Source organism: Vombatus ursinus, unplaced genomic scaffold (genome assembly GCF_900497805.2).
Source record: "Vombatus ursinus unplaced genomic scaffold, bare-nosed wombat genome assembly UNPS02014923.1, whole genome shotgun sequence".
NCBI lineage: Eukaryota > Metazoa > Chordata > Mammalia > Diprotodontia > Vombatidae > Vombatus > Vombatus ursinus.
The window spans coordinates 385,315-402,117 of NW_020954701.1; the positions used below are offsets into that span (position 1 = coordinate 385,315).

A 16,803-nucleotide genomic window follows, 5' to 3' on the forward strand; every position below is an offset into this window, starting at 1 on the left:
TTCTGTCAAAACTGTGTTCAAATCCTACCTTCTGTAAGAGGCCTTTCTACCTTCTCTACCCAGTAGTGCCTTGCTTCTGAGATTACCTCCCATTTACACTGTATCTATCAGGTACATAATAAAGTTTTTTTTGCATGTTTTGTCCCCTGTTAGAAACTCTTGCAGTCAAGGATGTTTTTGCCTTTTTATCCCCAGTACTTAGTACAGTTCCTAGCGGCACATAATAAGTGTTTAATAAATGTTTGATGACTGATTGATGATAAAGAGGGTAAGGGTAACGTATAATGAGTGAACAGGCTGCAACATACAATCAATGAAGAATTCCAAAGAAGAACAAGAAGAAGTAAAGGATGTCAACAAGGTATTTTATGACCAAAAGAGAAGATGGGTAAGGTACATAGTGGCAATAAGGGTTGATCTATGGACAGCCAGAGTTCTCCACTGGTACCATCTTGATGTTGGGAAAAGGTGAGAAAGGCTTCCAGCATGTTGGGTCGACCCCTTGTGGTGAACTTTTGGGAGGGCATGGAAGAGAGTTACACAGGTTGACCAGGCATAGTTGGGTTGTAATCTGCATCACTCAGGAATTCCTGAATCAATGAGATAAAAAAAATCCACTTGAGTATTTGAGAGTAAAATTATAGTTATCAATTTCTGGCCTTAAAAATCAAGTTCTCTAAACATGGTCTAACTGGTTCTTTAGCAAAGTCTCAAAGCTACGATTTGCTATTCTGGCTCTAGATTAAGAAACCAACATACGTGACATAACAACACCTCCAAAAAATAAAATAGCTGAACTAATATTTATAGAGGAAACCTTGAAATACCTCATCCCTCCTATATTTGAAATAAAAAATTTAAAACTAGTAACACAAACTTTTAAAAAAATATGATAAAAAACCTTTAAAATCTTTAGTGAATTAAATTCAGCTCCAAAATGAGAGCAAGCCCCAGGTAGAATCCTATGAGGAAGTTTTTCCACTAGGCCAGAAGAAGCATTTCCATCAAGAAAAGGGAGATCTTTAAATCTGATGTTATAAAGGTGCTGTTGGTCTCTTCTGATCCATTCTCAGATTATGTGCAGTATGTGCAGAATAATCTCATGAAGAAGCCATTACCTCCTTATCTGTTTCAGTGACATATCAAAGATTTGCTAGATGTTACAGGAGTTTGCTCCTGAAATTCACGGAGAATGAAAAATTTTCATTGTCAGTGATCATAACAGGCCTGGAATACACACAAAATTATTTAGTGGCCTACCAAGACCTAAAGCCAAACTCACATACCCATACCGAATCAGTTGCCAAGTCCTGTGGCTTCTACCTTCTTAACACAACTCACATGATGGCCACTTCTCTACCCTGATGCTGGCACTTCCTCAGTGCAGGCCGCCATCATCACCTCATGCCTGAATGACTGCACAGCCTTTAGTCTGGTCATCCTGCCTTAAGTGGGGGTCTCCCTAGTCCAATCCGTCCTCTAATTATATACCAAAGTGATTTTCCTAAAGCATAGGTCTCAACATGTTACCCTCCCCCCTGCTGGCTCCAATTGACTTCTAGCATCAAATATAAAATCTTGTTTGGCTTTTAAAGCTCTTCAAAACCTGGACTCTGTCTTTCCAGTTTTCTTATACCTTCTTCCCCTCTACATACTGTTACCCAGAAACATCAGGATCTTTGCTACTCCACGTACAAGATACTCCATTTCCCAACTCCAAGCATTTTTCACTGGCTGTCCCTCAAGCCTGGAAAGCTTTTCTTCCTTATTTTCTTTCTACTGGTTTTCCGGACTTCCTTCAAGTCTCAGCAAAAATCCTACCTTTAGCAAGATGCCTTTCTTGATCCCTTTGAATGCTGGTGCCTTTCCTCTAAGATCATCTCCAATTTATCCTGTCTTGTCTGTAGTTAATTGTGTACATGTTGTCTTCCCCATAGACTGTGAGCTCCTTGACAGCAGAAACTTTTTTTTCTTTGTGATTTCTTGTAATTTTTGTTTTTCTTTGCAGTCTCAGTGCTTAGCAGATCCTGACACATAGATGCTTAAAAAATGCTTGTTCATTTGACTTGATTTTGACAGTGGGAAAACATGGAACTCAACATTCATGTGACCACAAACGGCTTCAGTACTACTACTATATCTGATATTTTGTCTTTAGCAAAATCTACCATACTGGGAAGTAGCCACAGGAAGGGTGTAACTCTGAAGCCTACTGATAAGAATAATGGGCCCTGAAGTGGACCATGTTGTCTCTTAACTACACTGATGTTATGTTGCTTGGATGCCTCCTGAAATTTCTCCTTCTAAAACAAAAACCAGAAAGAACGTTCAGATGTCTGTGATTCAAATAAGGTATACTAGATAGTGATCTTTCGGCTTTCATCACTGCTTGTTCCACAGTGGTTTACATTGCATGGGGGACACTAGCCACTGAGCCACAAGCCCCACCTCATATATATAACATGCTATTCATACAGGGGAAGATGCTTCACATCAAGCCGTGGGGTTCCCAGTCTTTATAATGACTTGGTCTTTTATCTGTAGACCATTCTCAAACATACTATCATGGCTCACACTCCACAATAACCTCTTCTACTCATTTTGTTGTTCTGATGTCCAATACACACCTAAAATACAGAATCATAACCACTGCCACGTTCATAGTAACTATGCTATTAACCAACCTCTTTAAAGTAACATATACCAGGTCTTTACTATTTCCCAGTGCCCCTAAATGCCCTTCCAAAGAACTGCAAGCATTGCTCCTCACAACTACAAGCATGATTAGCAAGAGTCAGAGAAATCCTATGCTGAGTAACAACATCTAAGTCTCTCTTCTTTCCTAAGAACTACAGCATCTCTAATACCAGATGTGCTTTCCACACTCCTGAAAAACTCAGTTTCTCTCTAGACCTAGAATACATAAAATAATTTTATGGTCTACCCAAACACAAAGCCAACCCATAGCCCTCTGAATAACCCTGGACACATTGACCTAGAATGTCTGAAATTTCTCTAATGGGCAGTCATACATGGGTCCTAATTGAGGACCTATACAGGGAGAAGATCTGTTAAAACTTTATGTTCCCCAAATGCTAAGAAGGCACAGTCCAATTCAACAGCACAAGTCTAAGGTCAAGCATGAGACTGATCACATGATACTAAGCTTTGCTGCTGAAAAAAATTGAGCCTGGCTTCATTACCCAGAGGACTTAGGGGGCTTTTCTGGGTGGGAGGGAGGGGGAGTTAAAGAGGAACCAATTTCTAGCACAATGGACTGAACTCCAATGAAGCTATTAATGAGAAGAAAGTCCTTTCATACACTAAAATATTTATAGCAGCACTACTTTGTGATAGCAAATAACTGAAAACAAAGTAGATACTCATCAGTTGGGGAATGGCTAAACAAACTGTGGTATGTCAATGAAATGGAATATTACTGTGCCGTAAGAAATTATGGATATGATGAATATGGAAAAGCATGGAAAGATCTAAAGGAACTGATTGCAGAGCTGGCTAAGCTAAGCCAAAAAATAAAGCCAATAACTTCAACAACATAAATGATAAAAACAACCTTATATCAAAAATCAAAAGTGAAGGTAACAATTATAAATACTAAACAAGACTTGAATGAAGACATGAAATGGGAGACAAAGCCAAGAAGTATAGTGAGTAATATTACAGCTGTACTGTCTCAGTATTCCCCTCCAAATAACTTTAAAATAATCTGTCAAATCAAATTCTGGAACAGCACAGCAAACAAAAGGTGGGAGGGAAACGTTTTTCCTGGCCATGACAACCTAGGAAGTCAGAAGGAGAGGTCTGTGACACTGGGCTATCCCAGAGCACAGGGCAGGGGCAACACCAGCTATGGTCCCTGAAGGCCATGGCAGCAATAGAAGCAGCAGCAGCAGCAGCTTTAGGAGCTTTGAGTCTAAAGACAGTAAAGGGACTGAACAACTGGTCAGAAAGAAATTACAGGGCATCCCTGTGCTAGCACTGCGAGCTGGATTGGACGCTGGCAACTGAGCGTGAAAGGGAAAGGGCCTTTCCTGGGTCCAGAGTGCAAATTAGGAGAATAGTAACCACTTTTCCTGGTTCATACTCCCTTGGAAGCAGTGCAAACTTAAAAGATCCCCCAGAATCAGCTATGAAAACAGCAGCAAGAAAAACCTTAAAGCTTTGGACAGGGCCCCACATCATCCTTACAAAGTGAGCAGAGCCCAACTCTAACATAAAGTTCAAAGTGAAGAAACAGGTTTCTTCACTTTGGAAAACGAGCAAACAACAAAAAAGAACCTGCCCATAAAAAAGCTACTATGTTCACAGGGAAGATCAAGGGACAAACCCAGAAGATGACAACAATGTGGAAAATATTTGAAAGCAAAGCCTCAAAGAAAAAAGATTGGACATAAGCCCAACAAGAATTCCTGGAAAAGCTAAAGAAAGTGATTTTTTAAAAAGAGCAACTAAAAAATATTATTTTAAATCAGAGTAGTAAAGGAAAAAATTGGGAAAAGAAATAAGAACAATGCAAATAAAAATTATAAAAACAGAGGCACAAATATAAAGGAGGTAAAGAAGGCTCACACTCAAAAAAAACAAAAAACAAAAAACACTGAAGAAAATAACACCTTAAAAAAATAAAATAATAGGCCAAATGGTAAAAGAGGCACAAAAATCCACTGAAAGAAAAATTCCTTAAAAAGCAGAATTGGCCAAATGAAAACTAGGTACAAAAGCTCACTTAAGAAAATAATTCCTTAAAAATTATAATTGGGTTAAGTAGAACCTAATGAGTCCATAAGACATCAAAAAACAATAAAACAAAATCAAAAGAATGAAAAAATAAGAGGGAAAAAGCTCAAAAAGAAAAACAACTAACTTGGAAAATAGATTGAGAAAAAATAATTTAAAAATTACTAGAACTACCTGAAAGCCATTACCAAAAAAAAAAAAAAAAAAAAATAAGGGAGGGGGGCTTACATGTCATATTTTGAGAAATTATAAAGAACACAAATATGATTTTGACACTTAAGCCCAGCAGAGCAAAAACAGAGAAAGAAAACTACAGGCCTATTTTCCTAATAACTATTAATGCAAGATTTTTGAATAAAGTAAGTAAACTATTAAGGAGACTACATCATGATTGTCATACAGTGATGAGGTGGAATGCAGAACTGGTTCAATACCAGGAAAACTATAAATATAACTGGCCATATAAATACAAAAATAACAAAAATTATGATTACATCTTAGATACAGAAAAAACTTTTGATAAAATAGAATACTTATTTCCAATTTTAAAATGTTACAAAGATTAGGAATAAATGGAGCTTTTCTTAAAAGGTAAGTAGTATCTATTTAAAACGGAGAGCAAGCATTATTAAGTGAAGGGGATAAACTAGAAACCTTTCCAATACAATCAGGGGTGAAGCAATGATAACGATTATTATCAATATTACTCAATATTGTATTATAAATGCTACCTATAGCAATAAGACACAAAAAAAATTAAAGGAATAAAAACAGGTAAAGAAGAAATAAAATTATTACTGTTTGCAGATGATATGATGATATACTTAAGAGTACCTTAAAGAATCAACTAAAAACTAGTTGAAACGATTAGTAACTTTAGCAAACTTTCAGTATATAAAATAAACCTACATAAATCACCAGTATTTCTATAAATTACCAACAAAACCCAGCAGGAAGAGACAGAAATAGAATTCCACTTAAAATAATGGCAGACAGTATTAAATACTTGAAAGTCTACCTGCCATGACAAACCCAGGAACTATATGAACACAATTACAAAACACTTTTCACACAAATAAAGACAGATCTAAACAGAAATGGAGAAATATTCACAGCTCATAGGCAGACCAAGCCAACACAATAAAAATAATTCTGCCTAAATTAATTTACTTATTCAGTGCTATACCAAACTACTAAAGACTTGTTTTATAGAGGATAAAAAAAATAATAAAATTCATCTGGAAGAACAAACGATCAAGGAAACCAATGGAAAAAAAATGTGAAGGAAGATGGCCATGCAGTAGCAGATTTCAAACTACATTACAAAGTGGTAATCATTGAAACAAGCTGGTACTAGCTAAGAAATATAGAGGTAGATCAGTGCAATAGATTAGGTACACAATACACAGTAGTAAATGACCATAGGAATTTAGTGTGCAAGAAACCCAAAGATCCAAGCTTTTAGAACAAGAACTCACCATGTGACAAAAATTGCTGTGGAAACTGGAAAGCAGTTTGGTAGAAACATCTCACACTATATACCAAAATAAGGTCAAAATGGGTACATGATTCCAACTTAAAGGGATACCATAAGTAAATTAGGGGAGCAATGAAAAATTCACCTGTCAGACCTATAGATAAGAGTTTATGACCAAACAAGAAATGGAGAGGATCATGGAAAGTAAAAAGGATAATTTTGAGTTACTTGCCCAGGGTCCTACTAAATTTCTGAGGCCACATTTGAATTCAAGTCTTCCTGACTCCTGGTAGAGTGCCCTACTCACTGCACCACTAGTTGCCTCTTCTATCAGAGCAGATGACCTCTTAAGTTCTCTTACAGATTTAAATCCTATGAAATGGAAATGTATCTAGAAAAGTAAATTACTAGAGAATGCAAAGGACATTTGAAAATTATACATTTGCAAGGAAAATGATCTCATAAAATGCAAATATTTGGTCATTTACAAATGAAAAATATCTTAAAATACTAGCATCTGCAAATGGAAATGTTATAGGTCAAGCACAACATATAGATGGCAGAAAGAAAGGCTGGACATGTGCCAAAGCCCAAGTAGAATAAGAAAAGCTTACCAACTGGCAAAGGTTTAGCTGGAGCCAGGCAGGTGTACCTACCAGAGTTACATCTTTTGTATGGGTTATCTTTGTGCACATGGGCACCTTATTCAGTCTGTGTTCTTTTCTCCCAAATGCTCCAGCCCCTGAGGTTGTAGCTTCAAAGCAATTCTTCTTTTCATTGTTTTCCAGCCCATCTCCAATGTCTCTCATGCGGACTCCTTTTTGCTCCTAAGAAAATCAAAACACGGAGTGGGGAGAGATCTTATCATAGTCCCAGTGTAGGGCTCTTACTGCTGATGGTGGTGGCAAAGAAAAAGAAACAGAGCTTCTAAGAACACTGTCACTGCTAACAGTGACATGTTGCCACTCCCTGGAAAGGATAAAGGTACTGGTAATATCTTATTCTATAGGCAACCAAGGCCTCTGAGCTTTCCCAGGCAGTAGCAATGTTCTCTCTGCCATTCTTGCTGGCATTAGCCTTTGTTAGATCCTCAGACATCCAAGGACAACATGGGGCACACAGCTTGATGATGAACGACTAACACCAGCTTGCCCTAGGACTTGCGTCAGAAGTAACAAGTCCAGTTAATAGCTTTACCAAAGGTAAGATGGAAGCCATGACAGGGAAGAGGTAAGGGCAATGTTTAATATTTTTCTACATGAAAACTACAGTACTAGAAGAAAGAAAAACAGAATGAGGTGAGAGGATTAAGGGAAGGTATATCGGTATGACAGACAACAGGGTAGAGAGGAAAAGATGCTGGGGACAGAGGATCTAAGTTAGAAACTCAAGTCACTTTTTTTTTTTGACCCAGTTTCCTCAAATGTAAAATGGGACCTCTATGGTCCCTTTCTAGCTTTCAATTTAGGATCACATGATGAAAGCATAAGAACACACAAAATAAGCACAATAATGCTATTTCCATGAATCCTACCCAGGGCCCAGCAGAATGCTTTACACAAAAGATGCAAGGAGGAAAAAAGACACAGAATATTTCTTTTTCTTTCCTCCTAAAGTAAAATGATATATGGCAGCATGGTGGGACAATCTCATATACATAAACAGCTACCGCGAATGCATGGAGACGTACTCTGTCTAGTATAGTTAGTTTTTAGTTTGGCTTTACATGAATCTGACCAGGAATGGGCCTAATGAATCTGGAAATTTTGAGGTGGTAAGTGTTCAGGAAATGGGAGAAATATGTGAAATATATTCTTCAATTCACACAGTTATTTCAAAATTGTTTAATATAAAGAACACATGTACTATACACATTATCTACCTTTGCCTAATGAGCTTTTTGATATGCTTATAAATACCCAATTAATGACATAACAGCAACGTATAAAGATGAGAGAACATGAAGGAAAGAAGAAAAAAGCACTTTTATTTTTTTGTCAATTAATGAAGGACCTGAAATATGAAAACTGCCACTGCAGAATACTGGTTTCACTTCATAAAAATATATTCCAAAAAGTATGCTACCTGGGATATTTCCATATACATGCATGCAAAAAACCCCTTCACACTCAAAATCTTCTGGCCTACCATTCTAAACCTTAAAGCTTAATCCTTATTTAGATAGGTAAATCTATTTCAAACAGGGTGAATGACTCCATCTAGCACCATAGCTTTATCTTATAGTTGAATTTTAAGCTGTTAAAAGTTACTCAAAAATGCATATAGTACTAGCATCTTAAAATAATCTCATATTTGGTATTTTTCTCCCACATTTTCCCAAATACCATCTGAAGTTCAGATTCTCTAACAGGAAAATGTCACATTTCAGATGCTACTATTCAACAATTTATAATTGGTTTTATAATTTTTATAAAGGTCACATCTTGCAACAAAGTTTCAAACATTTCATTGAAATCTCATTATCTTCAATCAGGATTTAAAAAAATACATTTGAAACAATTCACAAGTGGGCAGAACAAAAACGTTACACTTTACAACAGCCATTTAAATTTCACATTGTTTCTTGGATGTTACACAAAGCATGAAAGGTGTTTTGTAATAAGTAATTTGGGCAGTGTTTTGCAGCAGAGTGTTTCTTCATACAAGATGTTTACCATTTAAAGGTCCTCTTGATATGATTCAAATACACAAAAATATAATGGCCTTAACTATCTTGAGATACTGCTTTATAAATCTAGGGTAGATCTGAACATCATCAATGGTTTTTTTTTTTCCCTTTTAATTTTGCCGTATTCTTGTTTGGTTTATTTTTAGTAAACAAAAAACAATCAATTCCAGATTTTAATATCATAATTATCATCAAATGAAAAGTCTGTAAGTATTTATCACCTTTTATACTAAAAACTCAATGAATTATTATTTTAAAATATTTGAGCCAATGTGAGAGTACCAGTTGGCTTTATGTAAACTATGTATTATCTCCTCTCATCATTACATTAATGTATTTGGTTTAGCATGCTGCTTCTATTAAGGTGACAAAAAATAACCATAATTTAATTGAAATAAAAAAAGTATAAAAATTTAACATAAATGTATAGCTGCTTATATTCACCTGCATTTATCATTTCCTATTATTTTTAACAATGCTCAAGTGCAATTTAAAAGACTTTAATATTACAAATGTCAATGACCTATAAATAGCAGCATTTATGCATGACAGTATACACAAAACTGTCAGCATTTCTATTGACCCTGTTTTTATAGAGTTATAATGAAAACATGCACAGTATAAGCTTCTGTCTGAAACTGAATATTCATGTGGTCTTAGGCCATCACTAATTTTGTTTTCCAATTTGGATTTAAACTTAGATGTCAACTTACAGGTCTGAAGCAAAAAAGGAAGAGCTGCTTAGTGGTTTCAGGCTTGTTTGGGTACCTTAGAAGGCAAATTTTTAAAAAAATGCAACTGTAGTGAACATTTTTCTTTTTGTAAATCAAAAATTCTCACACTGACAAGGACTCATCAACAGTAACCTGACTGTGATACTGTCCATCTCTAGGAACTCAAAGCTTCAACCACTTATTAGCTGTCTATAAAATAAAATTAATTAGCAGACAGATGAGTAATTTAAGATAACCTTAATGGTCTAACAAGCCTTCCAAAAGGAAGGAAATATAAAGTCAAAGCTGATATACCAAACCTAACTTATACTGATGTATCTCAGCAATAAAGATTTATCACATAACTCATAACTAATCTCAGAATGACTTTACCAATAACAAAGTATAATTGAGTGGATAAGCCTTAACTCTAGATGTCCTTGCTTTTGAGGCCAAAAACTGTATTTGAAAAGCATCATAATGCCACACACACTCATTCATACACAATTTTGTGTGAAGGTATAGTTTTGTTGATTTCTTCTATTATACTCTCTGTAACACTGGTAATTCCATGTGTCCACTGCCTGCAATGGGCAAGTGCTGAGAAAATCCAACTTCCACAGTGAAAGGCATATTTCAACCAAATGAACAATAATAAATCCTCCACACAGGTTCAAATTGGTACTATTTCACTTAGTATATGCTGTGAAATGGTAAGTTTTTTTTTTATCTGCAGTCTTTTTGAAACACAAGGCACAAACAGGAAGCAGACATTCCAAAGAGTGATTGTCTGAAAGAAATGTAACTGTTTTGAGTCCTTAGTCCATTTTATTAGAATACCTCCTTCTTTCATGTCTATGCAACGTCTTCTAGGTAATCTGCAACATCACTAAGTTGAGAAACAGTAATGTCCTGTGTGAGGTCTTCAAGCTTTTTGTAAAAAGAAAGAGAAAACAAAATTAGCTCACTAAAATAACTATTACAATAATAAATTTTAAAATTATCATTTACAAAGTATTTATTTAACAAAGCTCATCAAATCCATTACATCATTTGGTTTTTACAATAATTCTAATAGACTAATAGTATTAGTCACTTGATAGATAAGAAAATTTGAGACTTAGAAGACTTGGGTTAGGTTTTACACAGTGCCTAAAAGGCAGAGCTGAGATTAAAACAATGATCAGAATCTCAAATAAGCTACAAGTGAAAAGTTTTAAGAAAATATGGCTAAGAGTTACTTTAGTAAGACCAACAAAAGGAGAAAATGGTCCAAAAAATATCACTGCGAATTGGTCTTATTTGTATCTATTGTAGACTTCACTCAGTACAAGCACATCTCTCTGAACCTCTACCTACATCCTAAATTTTACTGAAATTCATTAAAATCAGGAGAAAAATGGACATTTTAAAACCTCTACCAATGATTTTTTTAAGATCAAACAATGTCAGAATTAGGGGACCTAAGAAGTTATCTAGCAATTCAGTCAATAAAAATTAGGTGTCTACTTTGTGAAATGGTCCAATTTACACCTTAACAGTAAGGAATCCCCTCTATGATACCTAGTCAGTGGGCATACAGACTTTGTGAGAAAAACCTCCAGTAAGAGAAAGACCAAAGTAAAAATCGAATCTAAGGTATAACTTAAAACTTGTGAGTGGTTATCAAATACAGTTAAAATCAAGTTAAATCAGTGTCATGGAGGAGAAACACATGTATAGTTGAAACAGAACCCTCCCATTTTTTTTTTCCTCCCATTTCCAAATCATGCTGTCTGTATTCTGGCCATTCTCAACATCTTTCTAAAGGAATTTGGAATCCGCCTCTTAGACCCAGGGCTCTGATAAGTAAATTTTCACCTTATCTTTTCTGGAACCATGACACTATACCACTTCTTGGTCATTTTCAAACCAAGTCAACCTGGAATTTGGCCATCTTTCATATCTCCCACCTTTCAAAACCTAAACTCTCTCCTTTCTACCTTCCCCTGCCCCCACTTTATAGCTCCCCTTTGTATGTTATCTTTCTCCATTAGAATTTAAGTTCCTAGAGGGGAGAGACTGTCTTATTTGCTTATATCTGTATCTTCAGCACTTATCACAGTGCCTGCATATAGTAATGCTAATTCATTCATTTAAGATTGGTCAACATACCTTTCAGATTTCATTATCATGAATGACTTTTTCCTCAAACATCATTTGAGAATATGCTAATATTAATATGATCATACTTTATCAAATAAGGTAGAATAATTTACCTAAGTCTTACATCTGTCAGGAACGGTACATAAGCCACAGAATCAAATCAATGAAGACAATAGGAGAAATTTGTTTAAAAGATGATTTTGTGTGATCTACAAGAATAAAGAACTGTTTTTTTATGAAGGCAGAAAACAGCCATTCAAAGAAAAAGGCAACAATCAAAAACAACTAGGGGAAGAGAATAGAGACAGTAGCTCATAACAAATGATTTGTTGATATCAAGGAATACTAGGTGATAAAAATAAGTTTAGAAAAATGAAAGGTTCAACAAATGTTAATTAATAATAAATGGACATTTGTTGAGGTTGCGTAAAGGATCCTGGGGCCACTAGGTGTCGCAATGGATAGAGCACCCGCCCTGAAGTCAGGAGGACCTGAGTTCAAATACAGCCTCAGACCAAACACTTGACACTTACTAGCTCTGTGACCCTGGGCAAGTCACTTAACCCCAACTGCCTAAAAAAATAAATAAATGCTTATTAAAAAAAAAAGAATTATCCTGCAAATAACCGGAGATGCAGGACAGGAACCTAAGAGACAGATGAAAGTTGATTACACAGCTATACACCTGGATATACATCTGGATAGAGATGACAAACCCATAGTGATGTGATCACCAAGAAAGAATACACAAACAAAAGATGGGGCTAAGGGCAAAGCCACAGAAGGTGTGATATGCCAGATAAACCTACAAAGACAACCAAAAGGATTGGTTTATACGGCAGGAAGAGAACCATGACAGAGCAGTGCCATAAAAATCCAGAGGAGAGAGCATCCAGGAGGAGACAATGGTCTACATCAGACATGTTAAACATGCAACATAACCCACAATACTCTGGAGTGTGGCCCAAACCAAATTAAAATGTAATTTGGAAACATCTAATAAAACAAAAATACAATTAAAAAAATATATATTATATTTTACAAGTAAGTCAATATGATTCCACAAGGACTGATCCTTATGTTAGGATTAATGGCCCCCATTTCTATTTGAGTTTGACGTTACAGGTCTACATTGTCAAAATGCTGAAAAGAGGTGAAGCAGGATGAGGACTGGAAAAAGGCTGGTAAAAGGGAAAACCTTCAGGTAGCACTTATTTGGGAAGGAAAAAGGAAGTAAATTTGATATGCTCAATTTTCCTATTTACTCAATCAGACACTCTTAAAATGATACCTGAATGGCTGAAATGTAAATTACTTGAAGCAAAATTTCACTTCTCTATTATTTGACAATAGACATAAACATAGAATCAGAGAGTAGGAAGGGATTTCAGTGGCCAACTAGTACAACCTATACCTTAAAATAATTTCCACTATAGCATAGCTGCCAACTAGTCATCTTGCTTCTACCTAAAGACCTCTAAGAAGAGAGAAGCCATTTCCTCTTAAGGCAGTCCATTCTATTTTTGAACAGCTCTAATTTTCAGTAAGTTTTTCCTGACATCAGGCTTAAAGTGGCCACCTGACAACTTTTATGCATTGTTCTTAGTTCTATCCTCTGGGGCCAAATAAGACTAATCCTTTCCTCTACAAGACAGCCCTTTAAATGTTTGAACACAGCTATCATGTCCCCTCTAATTTTTCTTTTCTACAGGCTAAAAATATACACAATTCCTTCAGATGGTTCGAATATGACATGGGCTCAAGATTCATCATAGCTGCCCTTTTACAGTCACTAAGACAGTAAATATCACTCCTAAATCATGGTGTCCAGAAGTAAATACCATACTTCAGGTGTATTCTGACAAAGGCAAAGTGGAGTGGGACTATCATTTTACAATCCATGGAAGCTATGATTCCCTCCTAATGCAGTCCAAGAGTTTTTGGGTTTTTGTTTTTTTTTGGCTAACAAAATTGAGCTTGAATCCAGTAAAACAGAACAGCTGTCTCCTCATTCCTTTTTTACTGTATAACTGTGGAATTATTTTTTTGTACTCAAGTGTAAGACTCTACCTTTATCCCTACTGAATTTCATCTTATTAGATTCAGCCCAATGCTCTAGTCTCTCAAGATCTTTTTGGATCCTAACTCAGTCATTCAATGTCTTTACTATCATTTGCACTGCCATCAGAAAACTGGATGGGCGTATCATTCTCTACCTTTATTCAAGTAATTTACAAAAACACTATTAAACAGTCCAGGATCAAGACAAATCCTTAGGTTACTCCACTACAGACCACCTGCCACATTAACACTGAACTATTAATAAGTACTCTTTGAGTCTAGCAATCCAACCATTTCTGAATTCATCTGACTATATTATTGTCTGATTCTTATCTTTCCATCTCTCCACAAAAAGAACATGAGATATTTTACCAAAAGCTTTGTTAGACTCTAGGTAAACTATATCCACAGCATTTCCCCTTCATCTAATAGTTTAGTAATCCTGTCAAAAAAGGAAAGTGAGGTAAACAGGGAATAACTTGTTCTTGATGAAGCCATGCTGGCTCTTTACAATCACTACATTCCTTTCTAAATATCTGCCAACAATCTCTTTAATAAGCCCTTCCAGAATTTTCTAAAACTCAAAGTCAAGCTCACTAGTCTATACTTTTAACAACTCAATCCTCTTCCCTTCTTTCAAAAATTGGTACTTTAGACTTTTTCCAATCTTGTGACATGTCTCCTATTTTTCATGATCTTTCCATTATCACAGACAGTGGCTAAGTAATCACATATGCTAGTTCTTCCAGACCTATAGACATAGTTCTTCTAGAAAAGGTGACTTGGATTCATTAAGGGCAGCTAAGTACTCTCATACTATTTCTTTATTTATCTTGGGCATCAACTCTGTTAGTTATTTTTGTTCTGTCATTTCCAATATAAAGGTCATTCTCCTTTGCAGAGAAAACAAAAATAAAATAAAAATTTAGTAGCTTTACCTTCTCTCTATTGTCAGTTATTATATCCCATCCACATCGAGCAAGCGATTCCTTCTTTGATCCTTCTTTCTAGCCCTTTTAGATTGTTCTTAGCTTCCCTTGCTGACTTCAGCTCATGATAAGCTTTAGCATTCCCAATACTGTATTTATAAGATTGTGTGACACTTAAACCTATTGTTCTCCAGCCTTGCTTTCATCTTCTGTATGGTTTTTTTTTTTAAATTCATAAGCTGGATGGTGTTTGTAACTGTATAATCACACCAATCTCCTCAGACAAATCACATATTTTCCTTCTTACTGGAATTGTTTTCATGTCATCGGAATTTTATCCTAGAGCACCTCTAATTTACCTTAGGCTGACTTCCTTTGAAGCATTTTAAGTCCTTGGATCCTACCTCTAGTGTTCATAATCCAGTGAACTCTACTTTCTCAAAATTTAGGGTGCATGTCAAACTACCTCAGTTATTTTTCCTTCTTTTTCTGTTCCTTCATAATGAAAGTATCCCAAGAGTACAAATTAACAAACTTCACCTATATATAAAGCTTCTCTAGCCTACAAATCCATTAAATCCATTTTGTGAAAAAGCAGGTCATTCAATAAAAACATGCATGTATAAAAGCATACTTTATCATTGATATTGATGTCATCTAGTTCCACAGAAATATCTTCTTCTATCTCTTCTCCAATACTTATTTCACTTTTCTCTGAGCGATGACTTATGGTACTATTTCCAGAAAGAGAAGGGAAAAAAAAGGATTGTGAGGATGATAAAACATTCATAATAACTGCCCTATAAAAATTTTCATTGCAAAAAAAATTAACCATTTAAACAAAAAATCAGAGTAACATATATTGAGCAATGTTTCATTAAAGATATTAAATACCCTTTGAGAAGTAGAGTGGCATAAAAGACAAAAGGTTGGTGGGAAAGTATGGATGAACTGAGTTCAAGTCTCACCTGTAATGTACAGGATATGAGACACTGGGTAAGTCACTTAACCTCTCAGGGATGTACCATATATCCCTCTAAAACTATAAATTGCAAGAGCTGCTTATTTACATTAGTTGTGGGTATTTCCTTACCATGCAGTGCCCTACACCAAAGAAATTAGACCAAAAAAATTATCCATTATACACTCTCTCTATATATATGGGGTGTGTGTATGTGTATGTATATGTATGTATATACATGCATATATGTTGAAGATGTATCAATAGTCTAAATTCTTCATATATATTCTTAAAAATGTACTTTCTCATAAGAAAAATATAATCTTTATCTAATTAAATTTCTATAATAGCTCATCTACATTTGTTTTAATTAAAATCTGTGAATTACACGTTTATGTGATAAACATGTTAGGTTAAGAAATACGATTATATTTAAATTTATTTGTAACAAATCTCTTCTTCAAGTTTGGCAACTCAACACAAGCACCTGCTTACATGCTTCTTTATCATGTCAACCATGTTAATGTTACATTATTCATATTTACTTTGTATGTGACAAAAGCCTTTTAAAAACCCCAAAACTGACTATACCCTCTCTGTCTGTCTCTGTTTTTTTTAAGGCAATTGGGGTGAAGTGACTTGCCCAGGGTCACAGAGCTAGTAAGTGTCAAGTGTTTGGTCTGAGGCCAGATTTGAACTCAGGTCCTCCTGACTCCAGGACTGGTGTTCTATCCACTGCGCCACCTAGCTGTCCCTATAACCTCTCTTTAAGGAAGGTTTGAGAGAGATCTGTTGTTGTATTGGAAAGGAATGGAAAAGCATTTTTAAAGCATTTACTATGTGTTAAAGCACTGTGCTAAATCCAGAGAATATAAGAACAAAAAAGAGGCAGTCATTGCTGTCAAAGGGCTCAAATTCTAGTTGGGAGAGGAAACCCAGATAAAAAAGTTCAGCTACAGGACAGATGGTATGGCCCAACGATCCATAGGGTGTTTGTTACAATAGAGCAGGTGTCTATGCCTGGGTTGGTGTTAAGATAGCAGACTACTAAATTGGAAGGAGAAATAAAA

The 16,803-nt window shown here is 35.5% G+C and overlaps 1 protein-coding gene across 3 annotated transcripts in view; it reads right to left on the reverse strand.

Annotated features, from left to right (window-relative positions):
- Positions 1 to 344: 344 nt before the first annotated feature.
- FGFR1OP (FGFR1 oncogene partner) overlaps positions 345 to 16,803 on the reverse strand; it is a 62,928-nt gene continuing 46,469 nt past the window's right edge. The window contains exons 12-15 of one of the 3 annotated variants that reach the window (XR_003567452.1): positions 15,407 to 15,506; positions 10,478 to 10,567; positions 6,892 to 7,062; positions 345 to 590 (exon numbers count right to left, since the gene is read on the reverse strand). Coding sequence is in view for 2 of the 3 variants with exons in the window: in XM_027843560.1 (XP_027699361.1) it covers positions 10,493 to 10,567; positions 15,407 to 15,506 (175 nt within the window). In the remaining variant the exon portion in view is untranslated. Of the gene's footprint in view, positions 591 to 6,891; positions 7,063 to 8,201; positions 10,568 to 15,406; positions 15,507 to 16,803 lie in introns of those variants that run through there. The other 2 variants (XM_027843561.1, XM_027843560.1) reach the window with 2 other exon arrangements.